The 24,836-nt window shown below is 33.9% G+C and overlaps 1 protein-coding gene across 1 annotated transcript in view; it reads right to left on the bottom strand.

Annotated features, from left to right (window-relative positions):
* Positions 1-7,958: 7,958 nt before the first annotated feature.
* LOC138690965 (copine-8-like) overlaps positions 7,959-24,836 on the bottom strand; it is a 63,458-nt gene continuing 46,580 nt past the window's right edge. Inside the window, exons 6-8 of the mRNA XM_069812559.1 lie at positions 23,415-23,642; positions 19,064-19,242; positions 7,959-15,788 (exon numbers count right to left, since the gene is read on the bottom strand). Of these exons, the coding sequence (XP_069668660.1) occupies positions 15,450-15,788; positions 19,064-19,242; positions 23,415-23,642 (746 nt within the window). The 3' untranslated portion in view covers positions 7,959-15,449. The remainder of the gene's footprint in view (positions 15,789-19,063; positions 19,243-23,414; positions 23,643-24,836) is intronic.

The raw sequence follows: 24,836 nt of genomic DNA, 5'->3' as shown, positions 1-24,836 counted from the left end.
CTAAGTGCATGGAAGTGTAGTTAAATATAAACAATATGTTGTTATCCAATGCTGGGCTTTGGCAACGAAGACATTAGCGCACATACAATATTAAATTATATATTAAAAATGACAGTTAATGTAGAACCCATATTTCACGTATAAGAATTGTGTGGCTATAGACCAACTATACATTATTAACAGAACACCCATACTCCAGGTTCAGCCACTGGTGGTCAGTCAAAGAGTGAAAAGACGAGATCTAATAACAAACCTGTTTTACTAGGGGGAAGCAATGATTAGTGAACAGTATTATTAGAAGCAATGAATGACGAATATTAGTGAACTGATATAAAGATCAAGAAAGAAGTAGTATTACGTGAGAAGTGTTACTGGGAATAGATTAATATCAAGTCATAAGGATAACGAAGATGAGAATGGTAGGAAATTTGAGGGTGGAAATAAGCTTTTATAGTAAATAGTGAAGTGAATAACGAATCTGTGATAAGATAAATTAATGATCGGTACGGAAAAGGAAAACAAGTGGAAGGTGTGGAGGAAGAGACGAGCTAGGATAACAAAATACAGTGTAAGGAGACAGTGAACTAGTGAAAGAAACAGATCTAATAATGATCCTGTTTTACAGTGGTGAAACAATGATTAGAGATAATATTAGTAGTAAGTAAAGAGAGATTGATAGATTGATATAAGTGAACTGGTAAAAAGACTAAGGAAAGAGGAATAAAAGTGACAATTTGGAACAAGTCATTAGATTTAAATGAAGGCTTGAATAGAAGTAAAATTGTAAATTATGGTTTATTTAACAACGTTTGCAACTGCCAAGGTCATATGAGCATTACTGGTGTGCCGGAATTTTGTCCCACAGGAGTTCTTTTACATTTTTTTTAATTAGGTTATTTTACGACGCATTATCAACAGCTGACGTTATTTAGCATCTGAATGAGATGAAGGTGATAATGCCAGTGAAATGAGTCCGGAGTCCAACACCGAAAGTTACCCAGCATTTGCTCATATTGGGTTGAGGGAAAACCCCGGAAAAAGCCTCAACCAGGTAACGGAAAACCCCGGAAAAAACCTCAACCAGGTAACTTGCTCCGACCGGGAATCGAACCCGAGCCACCTGGTTTCGCGGCTAGACGCTCTAATCGTTACTACACAGGTATGGACTTCTTTTACATGGCAGTAAATCTACTAACATGAGCCTGTCGCATTTAAGCACACTTAATAGAAGGAACTAGGCGGAAGAAGTAGTAAGAGGTTTTTAGTAAATAGTGAAGTGAAAAAGTAACTGTTATAGTATATAGAAATGACACGTAACAAGTATTATTAGAGAAGGATAGTATATTAAAAATTTGAACTGAAACAAAGTAGAAGCCACCGGTGTCGCTCAGTCGCTTAAGGCGCTTGCCTGCCGGTCTGAAGTTGTGCTTGGCCACGGGTTCGATCCCTGCTTGGGCTGATTACCTGGTTGGGTTTTTCCGAGGTTTTCCCCAACCATAAGGTGAATGCCAGGTAATCTATGGGGAATCCTCGGCCTCATCTCGCCAAATACCATCTCGCTATCACCAATATCATTGACGCTAAATAATCTAGTTGATACAGCGTCGTTAATAACCAATTAAAAAAATAGAGTAACGAGGTTGTAGAATCGTAAAAATAAAGAAGACTAAAGTTATTAGGTTATAACGAAAAATATGATGAAAAAAGAAGATCGAGGTAGTCAATGAGTATTGTAGCAAGATAAAAAGTAATTTAGTATATGATTGATCTAAAGCAATGATTAGGCATAAAAATGCTATTATAAGTCACGGAGGGAAGGGATAAATGTGGTAGTATTTTCAATAAAAGGGAATAATAGTTAGATGTGAACTTAGATAAAAAAAAGCGATATAAATGAAAATGTATATGTAATGACTGTAATTGTGACACCATGTACAAAACTGTGAGGTCCATATTACATGAATGTAATTTGGAATATGTATGGTAAGACTTTCCTGTGTTAAATTTCAACGTACCTCGTTTACATGTTTCGACCTATTTGTGGGTCATCTTCAGAACTCATTATTAGAGAAGGATAGTATATTACAAATTTGAACTGAAAGAAAGTAGAAGCCACCGGTGTGGCTCAGTCGCTTAAGGCGCTTGCCTGCCAGTCTGAACTTGCGCTTGGGCTGATTACCTGGTAGATGACCCACAAATAGGTCGAAACATGTAAACGAGGTATGTTGAAATTTAACACAGGAAAGTCTTACCATACATATTCCGAAGTGATACAGTGTTAAAAGTTGTGTAATCAAGATGTATAAATGTAATTGTTGACACGAAATATATCATATCATATAATTCGTATCAGTAATAAAACTATTCTTTAAGTTCTATTGTTTATTGTATTATATTAGTTCTACAATATTGGTGACCCCGATGGAAACAGCAAAAGTCCATGAAGACAGAGAACAAAGTTCTTTATCAATATCGTCACTGTGTGTGTACAACACATTGAGAAGCCACCTTCATGCCACAAGGATGATTCAGAACTGTGGTTTGCAGTGGTGGAAAATGCTCTCAGTTTCGCAGGGATTACTCGAGATGAAGCAAAATTTCAATACATAGTAAGTAATGCTTATCATACATTTGTTCCAATTATAGCTGACTTAATTAAGTCCTCGTCAATTGCAGCAACTATTAAAACAAGTATCATTGCCACTTTTGAGTCATTCTACGTCAAATCGCTGACTAGCCTACTGATGTGTCTTGTTCAATCCAACAGACAATATCAAAGAGAGTGTTTTAAAATTTTTTATACCAGGGCATAGCTACATGCTTGGAAATACAGACTGCATAAAGTATCAGTCACATATTTTTTGCTAATATGATATTGTACATGTGATTGAAACAAACAGAACTAAAGAAGGAGCTTTTGATGTGATACACCTGGGCACTGACGAAAACCCCAATGTGATAGAATACAAGTACAGAAACTGACTTTGTTGTATTCCATGAAGTCATTATGGGAACTTTTATTTTGTTAGTTACTTACTCCGTGATTAGAAGCAGAATTAAAACAGAAAACAGAATGATACTTCAAAGTATGTTCTTATAATGGAAAATCTAGACGATCTAGTAATAACGAAAAAATGTATATAAAAATCCGGTAACTAAAAATGAAAGACTGGAATTTATTGAAAGTTTATACCTAAATAACACTAGAAATAAGCCATGTAAATATTCTTCCTCCTGGAGAGTATCAGGTCCGAATAGCTTCATTAGATCTTTGTTACAATTACTTTCTATCTAATAGAATTTTAAGTTGGAATTTAATGTGGAATTCTCGATCTTTCCCATTCAATTCTTTTCGTCTATCTATTAGATTAATGCATAAATTCGTGGCGTTTTTGTTCGTGATCTCAACACTGCCCTGTCATAAGATTGTTTATTGTTTGTCACTTGCAATTTATTTGGAGTGTTGTGGTTGTAAATAAGCCTTGAATTTTGCGGATTAGAAGAAAGTTTGTGCTAGTTGGGGCTAAAGGAAATGGAGTTTTAAGTGTAAAGAAACGAACACTTCCGACATATTCTTCTGTTTGAGTTTAATAAAGGAACAAAGACACAGGGCAATTCGAAATATTTGTGCCATGCATGGGGAGAATGCCATCTCAGAAAGCACTGTTTCTGTCGTTTCATCACACAACACCCCTTACAAACGTAACTCAAGTCCACACTACACACTAGTGACTACAACTAGATGACTTGTAAACTGTACATTAGGAAGCTTTGGACATGTATACTTGAATCATGGTCTCCTTCACAGATTATTTTTCTTAAAACCACGACGTCATGGTGCAGCACTGAATTAAGAAGGCCGCATTCTAATGCAGTTCCATTACGAGGTATGTGGAAAAGATAAGGGGCTAAAAATATTACAATACTTAAAAAATGGATACTAACAATGTCAATTTTGAAACTTAAAGTGTTATTCTACATTATACCTTCATTATACTTAGGAAGCGTCTTCAGATTTCATAGCTCCAATTGCTGATGATGAGATATCTAGGATTACTTAGTGAACAAATCATCAATCAAGCAAGCATATTCTTTTACTTAGGCCGTGTCTCAAAGCTCAAGTCCAGACTACACACTAGTGACTAGCAACTAGGTGACTTGTAAACTAGACACTACAAAGCATTGGACATGTATGCTTGAAACACGGCCTTCTTTAATGACTATTTTTCTAAAAACCATGATATCAAGGTACAGCACTGAATTAAGAAGGTTGTATCCTAATGCAGTTTCATTACGAGTTGTGTGGAAAAGATAAGGGCCTAATATGTTACAATAATGTTTAAAACTTTGTAAAGTTAACGTGTTATTCTACATTATATTTATATTATTTCACTTTTAAAGCATCTTCAGATATCATAACCCCAATTGCTGATGAGGCATCCATGTTTGTTTAGTGAACAAGTCATCAATCAAGCAAGCATTTTCGTTTACTAGCTATTACGAATTTGATTGCTATGCACTATGTAGCTTTGGATCATGACTTCTAACGTACATCCACCTTTTTAAACAACTATCTAGATCATAGATCATTTCTGCTGAAAATGGAGCTTTGAAACATGGTCTAACTACTAAAATTTCATTGCTATGCACTATGCAGCTTTAAATCATGACTTGTTCCGTCACATCCGGCTATTTAGTGAACTATCTAGATCATTTGAGCTGCAAATATATCTTGGGGACATGGCCTTAGTGTCCATCCACAGAAAATAATGTTATGTGCCTGGTAAGATAAAGAAGGCATCGTGTACTATGAATTGCTTCCCAGGAATGTAACCATAACTGCTGACATTTACTCAACAACTCAGATGCCTTGCATCGCAATTGAAGGAAAATGATCAAAGAGACTGCATCAAGTGCTGCTGCAACACAATAATGCACTGCCATCATTCCTCTAACACGATGAAAGCAGCAATCCAGAAGCGTGGTTGGGAGATGATTCCACCCCCCCCCCCCATATTCTCCCAATCTTGCGCCCTCAGATTTCCACCTTTTCCATTTTCTATACAACAGCATTCAAGAGAACTCCTTTGATAACGAAGATGCTTTACAAACTTGGCTTGACGACTTCATTAACTCCAAACCAGCAGATTTCTTCAGATGTGGAGTTGAAAAATTACCACAGCATTGGCAGAGAATCATAGATAATATAGGAGTACATATCACTAATTAATTTCTGTCTTCTATTCATCTAAAAAAATAAATAAATAATAAATAAATAAATTTTCTCACAATGAAAAAACGCTACGAACTTTTGCAACAACCCAAAATATTACTGAAAAGTATCGTAATATTTAATTCCTGAAGAATTCCCATACTTTATTTTCTACCTGATCTAACACTGGTGACAAGTCTTTTCCTATTATTAATACTGATTAGGTATTACAATTAACTTATCTTACAAATAAAATACACGAATTTCATTTATTATTTTTTCTACATGCTAGTACCAATATGCATGAAGGCAAATTTCATTCAACAGAGTTGCTGTACAATCCTGCAGTCTCCATAAGTGTAACATTCTATGAAGAATGGAAATTATGGAATTAACGTTATGATTTTTATGATAAAATGATGAGGGATTTACAACAATTTAATAAGTATCAGTACTGTATAAAAATAAAACTGAGTAAAAGAATCATTTAAGGATTTAAGGTTATAGTTAAATAATAATAATAATAATAATAATAATAATAATAATAATAATAATAATAATAATAATAATAATAATAATAATATAATCAACACACAACTGAATTTCAGAACACACACACTATTTGACTCCACACTACACAACACAAATGCACCTCCACCGGGGATGAAGACACCAGCAAGGACCAGCAGTTCTGAAGATGGCTCCCAAGCCGAAACTAGTCAACTAGGTATTTATAAATTAATTCAAATTAACACGTGAAAGTTATTATTATATATATATATATATATATATATATATATATATATATATATATATTCCAATCAAAATTTCTATGATCAGGAGGTTCAGAGATTTTAAATCCGAATTTAATTTAGTTATACTGTCATTCACCGAATCGTGACTGGTGTGAATACAGTTGTAGTTCGTCTGCATAAAGATGGTACTGACAGTTTCATATTGCCTCTGAGACATCATTTATATATACATATATTGAAAATAGAATAGGCTCTAAAACAGAGCCCTGGGTAATCCAAGTCTCCACAATGTGTCATGATGAAAACCGATCATTAAGAGAAACACTTTGCCAGCGATCATCATGAAGAAAGATTCCATCCAGGCGATACTGCTCTCAGAGAAATACAATATACATGACTTGTGCAGAAGGATATCTACGTCAACTGAATTAAATGCCTTGCCGAAATCAAGTAATGTTAATATTGTCACTTGTTGACTGTCCATTACTTCACGGACATCTTCAGTCATTTTGAGAAAGGCTGTAGTTATGCTGTGCCTGGACCTGAAGCCTGACTGGAAGGGATTTATAAGATTATAAGAATTAAGGTTATTTGCTTGAGAGCAATATATTCCAAAGCCTTTGAGATTGATCTAGGACCATATTCATAGACATTCTTAGCGCGAGCTTCTGGTGGATGATCAGCGAACTAATGTTTTTCGTATTCATAAACCAGTGTTAGCGATATATGATATGATATGAATCCTGTACAAGTAATCAGTCGATAGCCGGGGCTAGTTTAGCACGCTTGTAGCGCGGGCTAGCGAAATGTCTATGCATAGCACCCCTAAAGTCACTGGGAGCAAAAGAGGAATTAATTTTCGGGAGGGTTTCACTATGGCTTTTTTTTTTCAAAATTTCAGGATATGTGGCAGTTATAATTGAGAATTAAATATATGAGTTAGTGTAGGAAGTATAATGTTAATTATTTTATTCAAAAGAATTATACTGATTCCATCTGTATCTTGTGATTTTGTTTTCATCTATCTTAATGCTCTCCAGACTTCAGTGGATGTAACATGTAAATAGTAAAATTTATGTCGTGAGGGTGAAAGTCTGTCGTTTAGTTCACTTAATATCTAAGTTTTAGTTTCAATGTCGATTTTATATGATGGTTTAGTGAAGCAATCATTAAGACTGCCAAGAGGAATGTTACAATCAGTCTGCAAGTTTTTCTGTATCAGTCCTAAGGAATGTGTGTATTTCCACATTGCAGACGAACTAGCAGAAGGATCGATGATTTTATGAGCATACCGAAGCTTTGCATTTCGAATGGCCTGAGTTGTTCTATTTCTAAGTGTGTCACACTTTTCTCGTCTAAAGGTTCTGTATGTGGCACCTCATTCTGTCATAAGGTTTCTATCATCCAAGGAACAGGCTGCCTGGAAATTCATCTGGTTTTCATAGGTGCTTGCTTGTTGTACAACTCAAATACCATGTCACTGAACATTTCGATTCTGTCATCTATTTTCGGCAGACTCCAGATATTGTGTCAAGGCAAATGAAGAGTATCAATGTCAAGTCTCGTTTCGTCAATGTTTTTCAAGTCTCTGTATGTTATCATTCTGTATCTACTTTTCGGACATCATTGGAGAGAATACTTTGCGTAGATATCATGGCAGGATATGCCTGAAGAAGCCAACTGTCCACTAGTGACAATTAGAATAAGTCTAAATTTTGTAATTAAATCAACAAGGTGCCTCAGTGCTAGAGCACTTGGTTTATACACCAGGAGGCTAGGGTTCAACACGTAGGTTTTCTCTGGGTACTCCAGTTCCTCTGGGACATCCACCACCATCATCATCATCATACATTTACAAGTGTAATGTAGATCTACTGTCTGTGGTGCACTCTGAATAGGCTCTAATGAACTAGTGGTCTATGTTTCTCGGCACTAGTGACATCTATGAGCTTGCTTTTAGAGTCGGGTTGAATAAGTTAAGGACACTGCCACTGGTGGTGGTGGGGGGGGGGGGAGAAATTATTTGCATTTGCATGTTTAAATATTGACGAAATGACGAACTGAACAAAAAGGTAACATTAAGATGTTTTTGTCTTTATTAAATAATTTATGGTGAAGTCATACATTTAATATTACAATCAGGTATGTTGTTTAAATGTTTACAAAACTTTTGTAAAAAAAATACATGAATCATGACTGTTACGAAATTATCAATAAATATGTTAGAACTATAACAGTCAGTTGAATTAAAAAAAACTAACTTGAAATGCAATCTATGTAACATACATTTCCAATAGTCCGATATCGTATTTAGTGAGGTAGACAATGATATAATTGTTCATCATACAGAATGCTTCTTCCACACTTCACTGAGTTGAAGTATCATTCTAGATTTAGGTAAATATAGAATATATCTAAAATAAACTAGTTCAAATCGTCAAAACACATTGACACATGGTTACAGCTAGAACATAGAAAACAATTAACACTTTTGAACAACAATAACAAAGTAACAAAAATATAGAGAACAAAATTTTCATAGCAGGTACTGAACGCCACCATAACAAAACAGAAATGCAGTGTATCACATTTGCTTTGAGGGGACAAAAAATGGCAATAAGTTTTTCTATCTATCTTCGAAGTGTATCCAGCTATTTGCTGGCAACACATGTTCCACTATTTTTCACTATGAACTTCCTCTTCTTACAAATGATGGGTAAAAAGCACGATGCTGGTTGTATATTTCAGCAGCCACATTCCAAAGTTGAGGTGTATTCAGTATATATTGGAGAGAATTGTCCAAGGTTACAGGGATTGCAGATTTTAGATTAGTACTATGGATGTTTGTGACAGGACAGTTTAAGAGGATACGTTCCAAATCTTCTTCGTTGTTATGCTTCACAAATAGTGAATTAATACGCATCATGAGATTTTGGTGTTCCAGCAGATCAGGAAGAGAATCATATTTATTCGTATTTTAAATAACATTTATAGCTAATTTTTAACTTTTGTTTTAGAAAATAGGAAAGCAAAAAATAAACTCTTTGTATTTGCAATCATTTTGAGCATGGTCTTTGTAGTTACTGTGCAAACATTATTTGCGTTTTCGTCCCAAACAACCACATCCTAAATATAAATTATTGGTGACATATGATTAATGTTAGCCAGAGGTACTTCCTTTTATTTTCTTCCATGACGTATTTTGAAACTGAGTAATAATATTTTGCTCATAGTTCTGTATGTTTTAATCAGCACTACATTAATATTCATGTGTGTCTCACAAATATTAAATTAAACATGCCACAAGTTCTTTCAGTGTTAGGTTCGAGAAAGTAACATAAAGCTTTGACACAAGACCTACCATGCATCATTTCATGAAATAGGTATAATCAAGAACAAAAATAAATTACCTTCCCAGGAAATTTAAAAGATTCAACAATAGAAAAATCTATAGCAATAATAAAACTGTAATCAACATTTTTCTGATATTTTCACTTTTTTTTTAAATTGGTGTTAACATGTATAATTAACTACTGGTATTGTGCGACCAAAAATAGCATTTCTAAAATTTTTGTGTTTTTTTTTATGTCTGTCTGTATGTTTGTTGCCTTTTCACGCGATAATGGTTATGTAAGATGAGTTAGTTCCAACTCAGAATTTAGACTATATAGTATTCAAATACTTTCTTTGAAAGGGGGATTATAAGAGGGCCTGAATTGTATAAATCAAAATATGTATCTCACTTATTATTGATTTTTTCTATGAAAATGTTACATAACAAAATTTGCTTTACAAAAAGTTTCCCGCAAGTTTTATTCTATGTAAAATTTTGATAGGACTGAGATTTAACGAGATATAACAGTTTTAAAATAACAATGCGTTTTATGTCAGTTCTGTCTCAGACTAACAATGAAGTAAAAACAAATGACTCTGCATTTATTTAAGGCAGCCTTGCATAACAAACGGAAGATATTCATTTAACACTATTTTTATACGGATATAATTGAATGGTGAATTTGCAAAACGACGTAAGTCCACATTTGGGGGTTTTGAGTTGAGACCATGATTATGTTACTGTGTGCAAGGGGCTTCGTTTAGTAGCAGAATGACTTTAATCCACCACTTTTGTATAGTTTTTCTTAGCAGCAGAATATTTGGTTAAGGGGTAAAACGACTTTAGTCCTGGACTTAAGTTGTTTTGTCTGTCTAGTACTGAAGAAACTTATATAATATGTAATTTTAATCCTACAAGCAGCTGACAAAATATTTTTTGTCTGTTGTCACTGGTAATTCTTTAGTTGAGAAAATTTATTACGTTTCAAGAACAGAGCATGAAAATGAAAAGCAATATACTAAGTAATCTTGGTAAACTTGTAGCTGAAGTAAAAAGCATTGCAAAATGGAGCCAAGTTAAGCATCAAGAGAGAGGATTTTCTTGCTGTCACATTTGACTACATGAAAAATGTATGCTTGCCTAAGCACCAGTTCAGGATATGTACTACTATCGTCAGCTTACTGTCCCAGCTTTCTCTGTGCACAACATGAAAACTAGTGAAATGTCCTTTTATGTCTACCATGAGGGACAGGCCAAAAAAGTCTTAATGAGGTATGTAATTTTCTCCTGCACACTATTTCAGTAACTGTATCCCATCCAGTATATTAATGAACTGTGGTTGTTTTGCGACAGTTGTTGGGACAAAATAAGAACAACACACTACTCAAATTCTTAATGGCAATAAGTGCTCAGAAACATTTCTTCAACATCAGATTTTTCTCCATCAGAGGTCACTCTTTCTTGCCATCACACAGGGAATTTGCTGCCTTGAAAAGAAGTTCGAGGCCTGTGGACAGGATCTACATGATGAAGGAAATGTGTGAACTTATAGTTAATTCTAGTGGAAAGGAAAATTTTGCAGTTACCAATGTGGAAAGTGATTGTGTGTATGATTTCAATAACTGGTGGACACACATTTACAAAAGAAATGTCAATTTCATAGCAATTTCTGCTACGGACATTTTGTATTAATTATAGACTTGGTTGAGTGGAAGAGAAGGCCTCAAGGCTTTACCTCTGCCAAGTAAAATGAAATAAATTATTATTATCAATTATTATTCCCATAGGAAAGAAAGTATCCTTCAACGTGTCAACCTTTATGCAGTTTTGCTTTTCTGCAGAAAAAATTGGCATAGTATTGGCAAAACCATTCACTGAGGGAACAGTTCAACAAATCTTTATCCTGGAACCAATTTATCAATATTTTCCAGAATTTTCTAATAAGGAAGGTTATTCCTGTTCATAGTTTTCTTTCCCAAGAGCAAGTCTTCCACTGAAAACCAAGCATTCTCTATTCTTTCCTATTTTCTGTCTTCCTGTTAGTCTCGGCATATGATCCATATAGGCCTATCTTAATGTTGTTTATCATCTGACATCTTGTTCTGCTCTGAACTTATCTCACGTTTACCATCCCTTCCAGTGCATCCTTCAGTAGACAGTTTCTATTCAGCCAGTGACACAACCAATTCCCTTTCTATTTCTTGATCATTTTCAGCATCATTCTCTCTCCACACTTTCAAACACAATGGTTTATCCCTGATCAATGAAACCAAAATTCAAGACATTCGTAAAATGCTTAAGTACATTCCTGATGAAGAAAAAGTGCATACATTTTATGAGACAACAAAGAAATGAAAGAAGAAACTAAGCTGTGGTCTCGTTATAACACTCTTAAGAGTTGTCTGTGCTCTTTTGATTAACAGATTGTTCAAAATAATGTTGTTCAACAATTGCAATAAGTTTATTTTATGATTTTGGTATAAATTTATTTAGTTAAACATGTTTATGTGTCAGTAACCTAATAATTATGATGCAGGATTGAAGTTAATTTGCAGAACATAATTACATTTTTTACGACCTGAAGAAGAGTACAAAAGTAGAATTTTTATAATAAAACTATTTCTCTTATATATAAAAAATATATTGTAACAGTACGTGGTTCAGTGAGACCAAAAACAGTTTTCTTTAATTTTCTCAAAAACTACTTCTAGGGACTTACGTCGTTTTGCAAATTCACCATTCGAATGTATTCTATGATAGGCAAATTATATAAAAGTTTATCAATATTAATATTAATACATAAAAAGAGAGCATTTGTGTGTTTGTATGAGATAATCTCAGAACCTACACAACTGATTTGGATAATTATTTCACCTTTGAAGAGTGTAGTTTCTCTAGATGGACATAGGCTAGTTGCCATTACGGTAACTCCTGAGTGAATCAATGACTGAATACAAATGAGCCATAAGGTAGGATTAAAGCAGATCCTTACACACAGAAAACTTGATATACTGTTGAAATATTGCATAACTTAATTATTAGTATAGATTACGTGGACTATTTGAGTGAGTCATGGTAACATATAGGTCTACTACTTTAATTTTATTTGGTTCACAAAAAATACTAATTTTATACATTTTTCAATTTTTGTTTGTCCATGGAATATTATCATATTTTTACGAATTTTGTCGTAAAAGACGAGTATTTTTCATGGACCAAAAATACAATATATATGGAGTAAAAATTAGTATTTTATCATTGACCTCACTGAAGCCGAGCCATTTTATAGTGTCACGAAATGATGTTTCTGTGCTCATCATTTATCTACATTTGTTTCCTGTGTTTCCTGAAATAATATTTATGTACCATATTCATTTGTTTTTATTTACATAATACTGAGGCCAACACAAAAAATTATCTTTGTACACAATCCACGCTATATTGACATAGTTTGGAGTGATATATTAAAGGATGTATTAAAGACTAATTTGGAAAAACGTCAAAAGAATTATCCTTGCATCAAAAATGGATGTTTCCTGAACCAAATGATCCTACTTTAATTATGTGCATATAATAACAATTAAAAGACAAAAAATTATCTTTGTAGCAGATGTGTGCTCTCTGGACCAAAATGATCGTATTTTAATTATTTAAATACAATTTAAATTAAGAAATATGTTAAACGATTTATCCTTGTACCAAAAACAGATGCTTCCTGGACCAAATGTCCTACTTTAATTATGTAATTACTTTATAGTTTCATCTGGTATTGTATGAGGTTGTTATGACTGAGCTACATATTGTTAATTGTAGTCCATAAGTGATCGAGCATATAAGGACTTGCACACACAGTGAGTGGAGTGGAGGTTGGGGTATGGAATGGCCCACAAACCACAAGTCGTGCTAAATATGTTACTTTGCTAATTATCCAGTATGGAGTGTTGTACACTATAGAGAACTCTCGCCCATTAAGTACGCAACATAACTTTCTCAGTGAACATAGCATGTCTCTAGAGTGGTGTATTATAATCTTGAAGTTATTTTCAATTATTTAAGTACCTACATTAATAATTTCGGTTAGTATTCTCTAAAAAAATGGTTCTAACCCTTAACATTAGGTAGACTGGCCTATTGCTTTTTATATAGAACGTACTTCAAAATGCCAAAACAAAAGTTTCAGTTATCCAGAAACATTTCTGACTCAACATAAAATAAAATTCAATAAAATTCGGAGATTTAATAAGAGTGAGGAAGAATGGGAGATTCGTTTACGAGCTAACAATGCAATTAAAAATGTAATCATTTCAGCAGCTCGACCAAGGGAATGCTTTGATCAACTTGCCGATAACAGAGTTCGAACTTAGGAGGCTCGACAAAGAGGAAACAGTGCTGAACATTCTCAGAGAATTAACAATGAGAACATATTGATTTAGTATGCAGTTATGCAGTAATAGAATGTTAGCTTAGCATTCCATTATGATCCAAATATTTGATTATGTTCATTTGAATTCAGTCCAAATCGGTAAAATGAATAAACTATGCAATAAATGCAATGCAAAAAAAGTGGAGTAATGAGCATAACAAATTACGTTGCACTTTGGAAAAGCTGTTTCTCCTGAGATTCAAGGGCCCACACTACCAATTAACAACTTATTTAGAGGAGTATAGGCCTATCCATTATCACCACACTTTTTAAATAACATAAGATAGTACAACACCTTACTCCAAGTGGCATCATTTGGTGTTAAAGAAATACATGAAATCAATTTTATGCGAACAATTATGATCAAGCATAGGCTTGTCATTTAATTGGGAGTCTTCTTCCAGCTGAGAGTAACAATCCTCAATTCTTACAAGTATATTTTGTTTCAGACACTGTCCAATTGTCTGTTAGGTATAATATAGTACGAAATTATAAGTAGAATTCAGTGAACAACTCCAGAAAGCATTGCTTTAAAATAACAGTTAAATTCATAGTTTTAAATACAACTTTGAAAATAATTCAGGAGCAAACGACCTACAACATATAATAAACTATTGTTCACTAAGTAATTACAAAGCTGTATTTGAAAATATAGTAGATTTAAGTCAATTATATTTATTTGTAAAAAGTGCAGCCAAGAGCACGGGGATGGCTAATAAAGTGACATCAAAAACTTTTTCCTTGCATTTTTAATTATGTCCTGATTGTACCTATGCAGTGTAAAATATTACCATGGCAACTAAAACTTACGATTAAGCAAAGCTTGCATGGTATAGTCAAATACAAGGTACAATAAAAATGTAAGGAAAACGTTTTTAATGTCACTGTTCAAAATAACAGTACCTAGGACTGTAAAAGAATGGAATGTACCCTAAAACTTTTAGAATGATTCACTAATAAAAAGTTTAATTGATTGTAAAATGGAACATTATTTGTGTTGTGGAATAGTTAAAATAGACAGTTTAAAGCAATTTTGGTCCTTCACTACATATGATAAGTGAGTCATTTGTATGCTTGCATGAATATTTTTCATCTACTACAAACAGTTGTAGAAATTATAATATAAAGTTTGTACAAGCAAGTGTGCACACGCGTGCGCGCACGCACGCACGCGCACACACACACACACAGATATATATATATATATATATATATATATATATATATATATATACAAACACAACAAGCATTTTATAAGCTTACACAGTACCACAAATTATCAGTTTCAAGCCATTAAATTCACAATTTGATGTTATCTGTAGAAATCACGTAGCACATACCTGTACTTGGTTATAATAATGTGGTTGGTTGGTTTCCAATGGTCACATTTGGGATCACTGAAACCACTTTGTTTGTTATAATAATATATGTATAGACTTTTCAATGGTCGATAAGAAGTTCCATAATAGACACTGTTACGAAGTTAAGTTATGTTATTTCATTTTTACATATCAAGGGAAACAAACAGACAGTGGTACTCAAAGATCATAATACAGTATGCAGAATTACTCTTCAATTCCAGAACATTCAGTGGAAAATAGAGCATCAAACCGAAAGAAGCTAATGAAAAAGAGCAAACTGATGGAATTAAAGATAACTCAAAATGCCACATTACTGAAATTGTAAATATATCCATAACGAAATGTATTCATTATCACAGATAATTTAAATGGCTGTCTGAATAAGTTCAGGGTCAGGTGGTAGGATACACACATTTTTTTGTGGAGGTTTCGGTGCAACTTTATTTGTTTTCATATAGCCAATGAACTGAGTGGGTATTTCTGCCAGCACCTCCCGCGCTAACCTGATTCTAGCCATGTGAGGATCTCCCATGGTTGTAAACTTATTGAATGGTACAAACTGTACAATATCCCTTGCAGCACGCATTCCACCAGAATTCAAAGAAACAGTGTCTGCATCAAGCACTTCCATAGCCCCAAAATCTGCATTTCCAATCCCAATAATAATGATAGACATGGGGAGCACAGATGCCGACACAATTGCCTAAAAAGTGAAAAAGAAATTCAGGTAATGTCATGTAAAATTATCTACAGGTGTAGAACAATTTAAAGCCATTCAAGAAGAAGAAAGCAGAAATACTTTAAAAGATATCTCTTGTAATATTCCTTTTCTCTTTGATCCATTTCATTTCTGCCTATTTTGAATTTTTACAACTACGAAGATCATTCTGAAGCTTTGTTACTTGCACAAAATGTAGATCGAGGCAGATTGTAACTGTTTAGGCCTACACAATTCTCATCTCCTTCACAAACCTTCTGTCACCCAGAACACAATCGTATATGCTTGCACAGTAAAACTCGGAACTTCGCTTTTGAGCCACTTTTCCATTGCCATCACAGAGAAGTTGTCATCCTCGAACTTCGTTCATGGAATGCAGTCTTTAAGTTTACCAAATAGCCAATGATAAGACACTGCCAGATCACTGAAGACAAGAAATTGTAGGCAAAAGTAGACATGTAATATCTGTCATCAACTTTTGGGACTTACTTTGCACAATCTTCGAAAACTTCCAATTGCTACAATTATGTATACAAACTTGCTTCTTCAATGATCAGTCATGTCAGTTCCTTCATCTGTCTGCTATAACCATGTTGTTCTCGCTGTTAACATTTTTGAGGCCTGTGTCCTGATGATGGATGGTGAACTGCACATACAGATATATCCACTTTTGCCTGATGCTCTTTGGAGCCAGAATTCTGGTGTCATTACTTATTTGGCAAACTGAAATACTGCATTCACGAAATAAAGTTTAAGAATGACTGTGAAAGTGGCTAAAAATTACAATAATACATGTTTATGCAGAAAAATTTAATTTATTCATAAAGAATATATCTACATCCCATAAAGAGTAAAAGACGATTTCATAAAAAAAAAAAAAGAGTGACCCAACCTTTGTGCACTTTCTCAATCATTTCAAGGTAAAAGTTCTTTTCCATTTTACTTTCCTTGCAGCCAATCTTATTCAATTTTCTTACTTACAAGTGAGGTAAAGTAATTTCTGGAGAAAAACAGTATATTTAAGAACTTAAAACAAGAGTGAAAGTAATTAGTAAAAGAAGATATTCCTTCGCCATTTTCTTGTAACACTAATGCGATTATAAATTTGAATTATGATCCTTACACTAGTTGGTGTTCATGCTAAAATCAAATATGTCCTAAATGTACAGTCACAGAAGAAATATCTGGCCAATAAATGAAGCAATCTCTACAGTGAGTTAAATCATATTTTATGCACGTGAACAACCCAGTGTCAGCAGTCAGGAAGAAGTCTCGTTAGAAGTAACAATCATGCCTCAATATAATTTATATATACATATAGGGTGTTTCAGAATTCAACCGAAGAAATTTAAGGGGTTGTAGGGGGGGGGGGGTCTTATGCAAGTATTTTGATACACGGAAGTAGGAGTCTGCAGATTCAAGCTTGCATGTAATAGAGTGAAATATTTTTTTGGCCACTTCGCCACTGATTGAACCTATACATGACATAGCGGTGCATTTGGAAATATATCGGATACAATATTGCTATGTCTCTGTGGTACAATTGGTAAACACAGTAGATGGTTTCTGCCAGAGGATGAGGCCGAACGTTCAAACTTCAGCAGGCACTTTTTTACAATTTGCAAGGAAGTTCAGAAAGTGCTGTATGTCAATATGGTTTTTCTAGTTCAAGTGTTGGGTGTTGCAATGTATCTTATAAGTTAGTTATTTCCATTAGTTATGACCGGAGCTATGGGCTAACAATTCCAGCCAAGGAGAGATCATATTATAAGAATATGGAAAGAAAACAGCAAGTATACAGACAATTAAGGAACCACAGACTGACTTGTGTCTCTGCAGTGAATGTGTCCCTTAGCAATTCATCAATATTGCTACTTACTTACTTACAAATAGCTTTTAAGGAACCCGGAGGTTCACTGACACCCTCACACAAGCTAGCCATTGGTCCCTATCCTGAGCAAGATTAATTCAGTCTCTACCATCATATCCCACCTCCTCAAATCCATTTCTATATTATCCTCCCATCTACGTCTTGGTCTCCCCAAAGGTCTCTTTCCCTTTGGCATCCCAACTAACACTCTATAAGCATTTCTGGATTCACCCATATGTGCTACATGCTCTGCCCATCTCAAACATATGGATTTAGTATTCTTAATTATGTCAGGTGAAGAATACAATGTGTGCAGTTCTGCATTGTGTAACTTCCTCCATTCTCCTGTAACTTCATCCCTCTTAGCCCCAAATACTTTCCTAAGTACCTTATTCTCGAACACTCTTAACCTCTGTTCCTCTCTCAAAGTGAAAGTCCAAGTTTCATAACCATACAGAACAACTGGTAATATAACTGTTTTACAAGTTCTAATGTTCAGCTTTTTTGAGAGCAGACTGGATGACAAAAACTTCTCAACCGAATAATAACAGGCATTTCATCATCAACATAATAATAAATAAAAAAAAAAAAGACATATTGTAATAATTATAACGAAAAATAGATTCTCTTGGTATTACCATTAATGAAAATCCTAATAATAAATGGGAATTGAAAAAGATATGGAGTTGTTCAGACTTAAGAGACAGCATAATCTGACTGTGATTGTGAAGAGAGCTGCAGTTTTGATGCTTTATTAGAAGAATGCGAATAAATTATGACGACTTATGTTTGTGATTAATAATATCTGTAAGATGCAAAATATTAAAGCCAAAGCCATTATTCATACACGATAGTATTCAAAATGTTTAGGACTGGTGCTGCCACGTGGTCAAAACCTCAGCTTGAATCTAGTGGCTGCAATCATCTTCAAAGTAGTTCCCTTCTGCACGTAAACACCAGTCTGAGCAATTGTCATTTCTTAACCCAGGATCATCTGTGCATATTGTTGTTACTCAGTAACTCCAGTGTTAGATTTTATCTAACAAGCGAAATTTGATGACCACATGTTCTCTTCTCAGATCGAACACAAAATTGCCACACATCAAGTACACAACTCCAAATAAAAGAATGTAAAACATCAACGTGTCCACTCTCTTGTCTGAAAAATTGAACACTGACTTGTGAAATATGCTAGTATTTCATCTCTCGCACCAACGTGCTAATAACACTACTGATCAAATAGCAGCACCAGTTCCGAGAATTCTGGATACTACCTTGTATTTATCTCACTACTGCTTGACATCACAAATAAGGCAAGAATTCAGAACTTGGCACTGAACAATAAAAGTTTTCTGTTAATTTCTTTTCATAAGCAACATAATACTGTTACCTGAATAGTTTGAGGCATATCTGTTATGACTCCATCTGTGAGAATCAAGAGTATGAAGTAACTGGAACCATCTCTAAATGCACTGGCAAAGCGGGCCACATGGTTTATAACAGGAGAAAAATTTGTTGGTCCATGAAGTTGCACTTTATGTATGCAGTTTCGATATGCCTCCAGCACACCTGTCAAAATTAAGTTCTCATATACAGTATTTAAATATAAACTAATAAATACTAAGCATTACTTAGAATTTTTCAAAACAAGTTAAAATTTACAGCATTTAACACTTGCATGAATATAATGGTAGATACTGTTTATTTGTCTGTGTAGGCAATTATAATGAATTCGTTGCAAAAGAAAAGATGTCATATACTGACAAATGTATTGACTGGTGGAAGTTTGTGAACATAATTCTGAAATAGTGTTATGTACAGAATTATACTTCCTATACTATGTGTAACAGAAAATTACAGTAATAATAATAATAATAATAATAATAATAATAATAATAATAATAATAATAGCATAATGATAATACTAATTATAATTTATATACGCACAGTATTCAAGGAATACATACTTACTTACAAATGGCTTTTAAGAAACTCAAAGCTTCATTTCCGCCCTCACATAAGCCTGCCATCGGTCCCTATCCTGTACAAGATTAATCCAGTCTCTATCATTATATCCTACTTCCCTCAAATACATTTTAATATTATCCTCCCACCGACGTCTCGGCCTTCCCAAAGGTCTTTTTCCCTCCAGTCTCCCAACTAACACTCTATACGCACTTCTGGATTCGCCCATACATGCTCATCTCAAACGTCTGGATCTTCAACAGAGGAAATCCTCTTCAAAATATGTGACTGGTTCTCAGTCAATAAATTAGTATTAAATTGTAACAAAACTAACATAATTCAATTTAAATCCTGTCCAAATTCAACGTCGCAAATTTCTAGCGCAATAATTAACAACAGATCCCTATTAGAAACAACAACCAAATTTCTTGGCTTAAAAATCGATAATGTGTTAAATTGGAAAAATCATATTAAAGAAATTACCCCCAAACTAAATTCAGCTTGTTTTGCTATTAGATCTATGCAAAAGACAGTAAATATCAATACCTTAAAAACAATATACTTTGCATACTTCCACTCGGTAATGAGTTTTGGAATAATATTCTGGGGAAATTCCACAGATAGTAACAATATACTTCTATTACAAAAAAGAGTAATTAGAATAATAGTAGGTGCCAAATCTAGGGAATCGTGTAGGACTATTTTTAAAAAACTACAAATAATGCCCATGGCTTGTCAGTATATCTTTTCATTAATAGTCTTCCTCGTATGTAATTGTGAAAACTTTGTAACTAATTCAACAGTTCATAGCATAAGTACACGTCAAAAAAATGACTTTCATACTCCATCGGCAAGTCTATCGTGCTATCAAAAAGGAGTGCGTTATATGGCAGTAAAAATTTTTAATAGCCTCCCTATCGATATAAAAAATGAAACACAAAACATAAAATTATTTAGGGCCAAATTAAAGAAGTACCTAATTTCTCACGCCTTCTATTCTGTAGGTGAATTCATGACATTCAATAACACTTCATGAAATTGATACTAAAACTATGTGTTGTACTAGTAGACTATATTGTAAATCTCGTGTGTATATATTTCATCTAGACTGTGACTACAAATTAAGATTTCATAATAGTATTAAGTTTTTTGACTTGTTCCATATTCTAGCTGTAAGCATGTATGAATACCATGGAATGTTAATAAATACAATACAATACAATACAATACAATACAATACAATAATGTTCCTAATTATGTCAGGTGAAGAAAACAATGCGTGCAGTTCTGCATTGTGTAACTTTCTCCATTCTCCTGTAACTTCATCCCTCATAGTCTCAAATATTTTTCTAAGAACCTTATTCTCAAACACCCTTAATCTATGTTCCTCTCTCAAAGTGAGAGTCCAAGTTTCACAACCATACAGAACAACCAGTACCGGTAATATAACTGTTTTATAAATTCTAACTTTCAGATTTTTTGACAGCAGATTAGATGACAAAAGCTTCTCAACCGAATAATAACAGACATTTCCCATATTTATTTTGCGTTTATTTCTCGCGCCCCCGCCCCCCCCGCCCCGAGTATCATTTATATTTGTTACTGTTGCTCCAAGATATTTGAATTTTTCCACCTCTTCAAAGGATAAATCTCCAATTTTTATGTTTCCATTTCGTACATTATTCTGGTCGCGAGACATAATCATATACTCTGTCCTTCGGGATTAACTTCCAAACCTATCGCTTTACTTGCTTCAAGTAAAATTTCAGTGTTTTCCTTAATCGTTTGTGAATTTTCTCCTAACATATTTACGTCATTCGCATAGACAAGAAGCTGATGTAACCTGTTCAATTCCAAACCCTCTCTGTTATCCTGAACTTTCCTAATGGCATATTTTAGAGCGAAGTTAAAAAGTAAAGGTGATAGCACATCTCCTTGCTTTAGCCCACAGTGAATTGGAAAAGCATCAGATAGAAATTGGCCTATACAGACTCTGCTGTAAGTTTCACTGAGATACATTTTAATTAATCGAATTAGTTTCTTGGGAATACCAAATTCAATAAGAATATTATATAAAACTCCTCTCTTAACCGAGTCATATGCCTTTTTGATGTACTGTAGCCTTACACTCCCATTTTTTCTCCAATATCTGTCGAATACAAAAAATGTGATCAATAGTCGATCTATTACACCTAAAACCGCACTGATGATCCCCAATAATTTAATCTGCATATGGAGTTAATCATCTCAAAAGAATATTGGACAAAATTTTGTAAGACATCAACAAAAGTGATATTCCTCGAAAGCTACCACAGTTAGTCTTGTCCCCCTTTTTTAAAATAGGTACAATTATGGACTCCTTCCATTGTTCTGGTACAATTTCCTTTTTCCAAATAGCAAGTACAAGTTTATAAATTTCGTTAGATACCGTAATGCACTTCCGACCTCTTGTATTAATTCTGCTGGAATGTGATAGATACCTGGAGACTTGTACTTTTTAAGATTTTCTATCACAATTTCGACTACTGAAAGTGTGGGTTCGGGTATAAATGGCTCAGCAGTTTGTATTTGAATTTCGTGTCGATCATTTCTATCTGGTCTATGTACATTTAGTAGATGACCAAAATAGTTTTTCCATCTGTTCAGGATTGAATTTGAGTCCGCAAGCAAATTACCATTCTCATCCTTGATCACATTTACCCTTGCCTGATTTCCATTCTTAAATTCCTTTATACTCTAACATAAATCTCGAATATTTTTATTCTTACTATTTGTTTCTACCTCATTCAGTTTTTCCTTCAAGTAACCTCTCTTTTTATACTATTTCAACACTTCTTGTATTGAATCGTTGATGGACTTCAATAATATAGACGTAGAAACAAGACTGAATATAACTCACCGCATAGAATCAGAATAGTGCTAAGTGCCCAATTTATAAAACGATTTTTTGTGTCATATTTATTGTGTTATTTATTTTATTAAACTAAGCCGTTCGTAAGTGTGCTTTCATTATGAAACTCGTTCATGTTATAATAATATGCATATTCCACAAACAGTAAGCATGCATTAATATTTTGTACTTTAATTTTTAATTTTATCGTGATTTATGAAGTTGGTAAGTATATTGCATAAACATTATTTAGTGTTTACTATTTCAACATAATATTCTGAGAAAAAAAAACATAAATACAAAATACTTGTGCAATGCTAAATATTTGATTTATATTGGTTTACATTACACTTTACATATTTGTGAAATGGCTTAACTTGCGAAATATTATAAATGATAATATTAAGTAAAGAACGTAGGCCCTATTTGTAATTACTACAAATTACGTTATTATTTTATTAATTTTCTAAGTTTTTCTGTAGTGAAAAACGTATGAATGGAGGAGAAAGTTATTTGGGACAGGACCATACACCAAGCAGGTTATAAGGGGTGTAGGAAGCGGGGTAGAGAAGTAGGGGTTTGCCAAACCCGCCAATTTCTTCTGCCCTTAGTATAGGAAGGCCGCTAACCCGAGAAATTTAACATGAGAGAGTTACTAAAATTTGGTCCCTCATTGCCTAGAAAGCATTAAATCATATATTATAGTATCAAATAAAACATATAAAGTGTAATAAGGCTGTGAAAAATGAAACAGATACATACAGACTATATATTTCTAATTGTGTAGTATTAACTGATGTTTTGGTTTAAGGGTTAACTTTATAAACTAATGTCACTAGACAACATTATCACAAAATAATGAATATTTGAAAGATGAATATAATACCTGTAATGCTGCAACAATATGGGTTGGTTGGGTGCATGTTGACAAAGAATTCATGAGACACTCTTCCGTCAGGAGGTAATCTTGCTCCAAACCCAAGTACAGGAAACATCTTGTCAGAATCGTAATCTTGTATGATACCTCCTACAGCTTGAATAGCTTGTTCATATGCGTTTGGAACAATACTGATGTAGTGTAGAGAATCTGGGGAGGCGGGATTGCCATTTGAAGCTGTCAAAAATAAAATGTACGAGATGAAAGATTACTTGCATTTGTTTTTATACTTTTCTCATCTAATGATATACATGCACCTTTGTTTTTTATGACAACAATAAGGAAAAAAATTTAACAAACTGCCATGAAGAAGACACTGTGAACTAACTCATCTGATACATGGAAAGCAAAAAGATGACTAAAAACTCCTGTTCCAACATTTGCATGGAGTTTGGAGTCTTCTGATATTTTATGCTAATGGCTTTTAAGGTCAGGAATTTTAGGCTTTCTTCATTAATAGTTTGTTCGAGTTTTTTTATGGAGTCAATACTTTATATTTTCATTGGGTTCTGTTGTATTAATAGTGTCTGGAACATGTAACATTTCAAGTACCTGTTCCATTTTCAATCTCATCTCTCTCTGAACGAGTTTCTCTCAAGTTCTCAGATTTCTCTCATTATGTTTCCCAGTAGTTATCCTTGGAGTTCTGATAGCATTACTACATAGCAGGAGGAAGCTAGTGTTGTAGGAATGCAGTCCCAGCGAGACTTGAGATATGAATGATAATACAGGGTATTTCAGACGTGATGGTCAGACATTTTGGGATGAGAAGTAAAAACGAAGATAAGCAAAAAGGTTCCAGTAAACATGGATCCGAAAATTAATGGTTAAGAGATAATGTCATTTTTTTTTGCTGTTTGATGCTGTCAGTGAACTGAGTGTCTGGATACGTTGAAGTGGCAACATTCATGCTTCATACGTATGCCGCGCTTCCCCCATCCAATTTCCTTCGAAGTGTGGGATGATATCTAAATCAGGAGTCGTCATCTCAGTGCACTATGGTGCAGTGGTGCAGGCACAGTTTGCTCGCTAGCTCAGTTCTATCCCTTGGACATCAACTGTGCAGCAGGAGTTGAGGGGAGAAGGAATCAGGTGATGGCAGTAGCATCTGTTCATTTGTTCAACCGTAATAGTTATAATAAAAATAAACACGGAAGGAACAAGTACTTAATTTATTTTAAGAGAAACTATGTAATAAGTAAATCACTTTTCAGTTTAAGACAAGAAACAAGATGTATTTTCCCGTCATGTATTGTAACGGTTTTGAAAGTAAATAGTTTTTTTTTTCTTTCATATTAAAGTAACTGAGATTTTACAGACCTATAATGCATTTTTACTGTTACAAAATATTAAACAAATTGAATCCAATAG

The sequence above is a fragment of the Periplaneta americana genome, chromosome 16, assembly GCF_040183065.1.
Source record: "Periplaneta americana isolate PAMFEO1 chromosome 16, P.americana_PAMFEO1_priV1, whole genome shotgun sequence".
Classification (NCBI taxonomy): domain Eukaryota; kingdom Metazoa; phylum Arthropoda; class Insecta; order Blattodea; family Blattidae; genus Periplaneta; species Periplaneta americana.
This window is presented reverse-complemented; position numbering and strand designations above follow the sequence as displayed.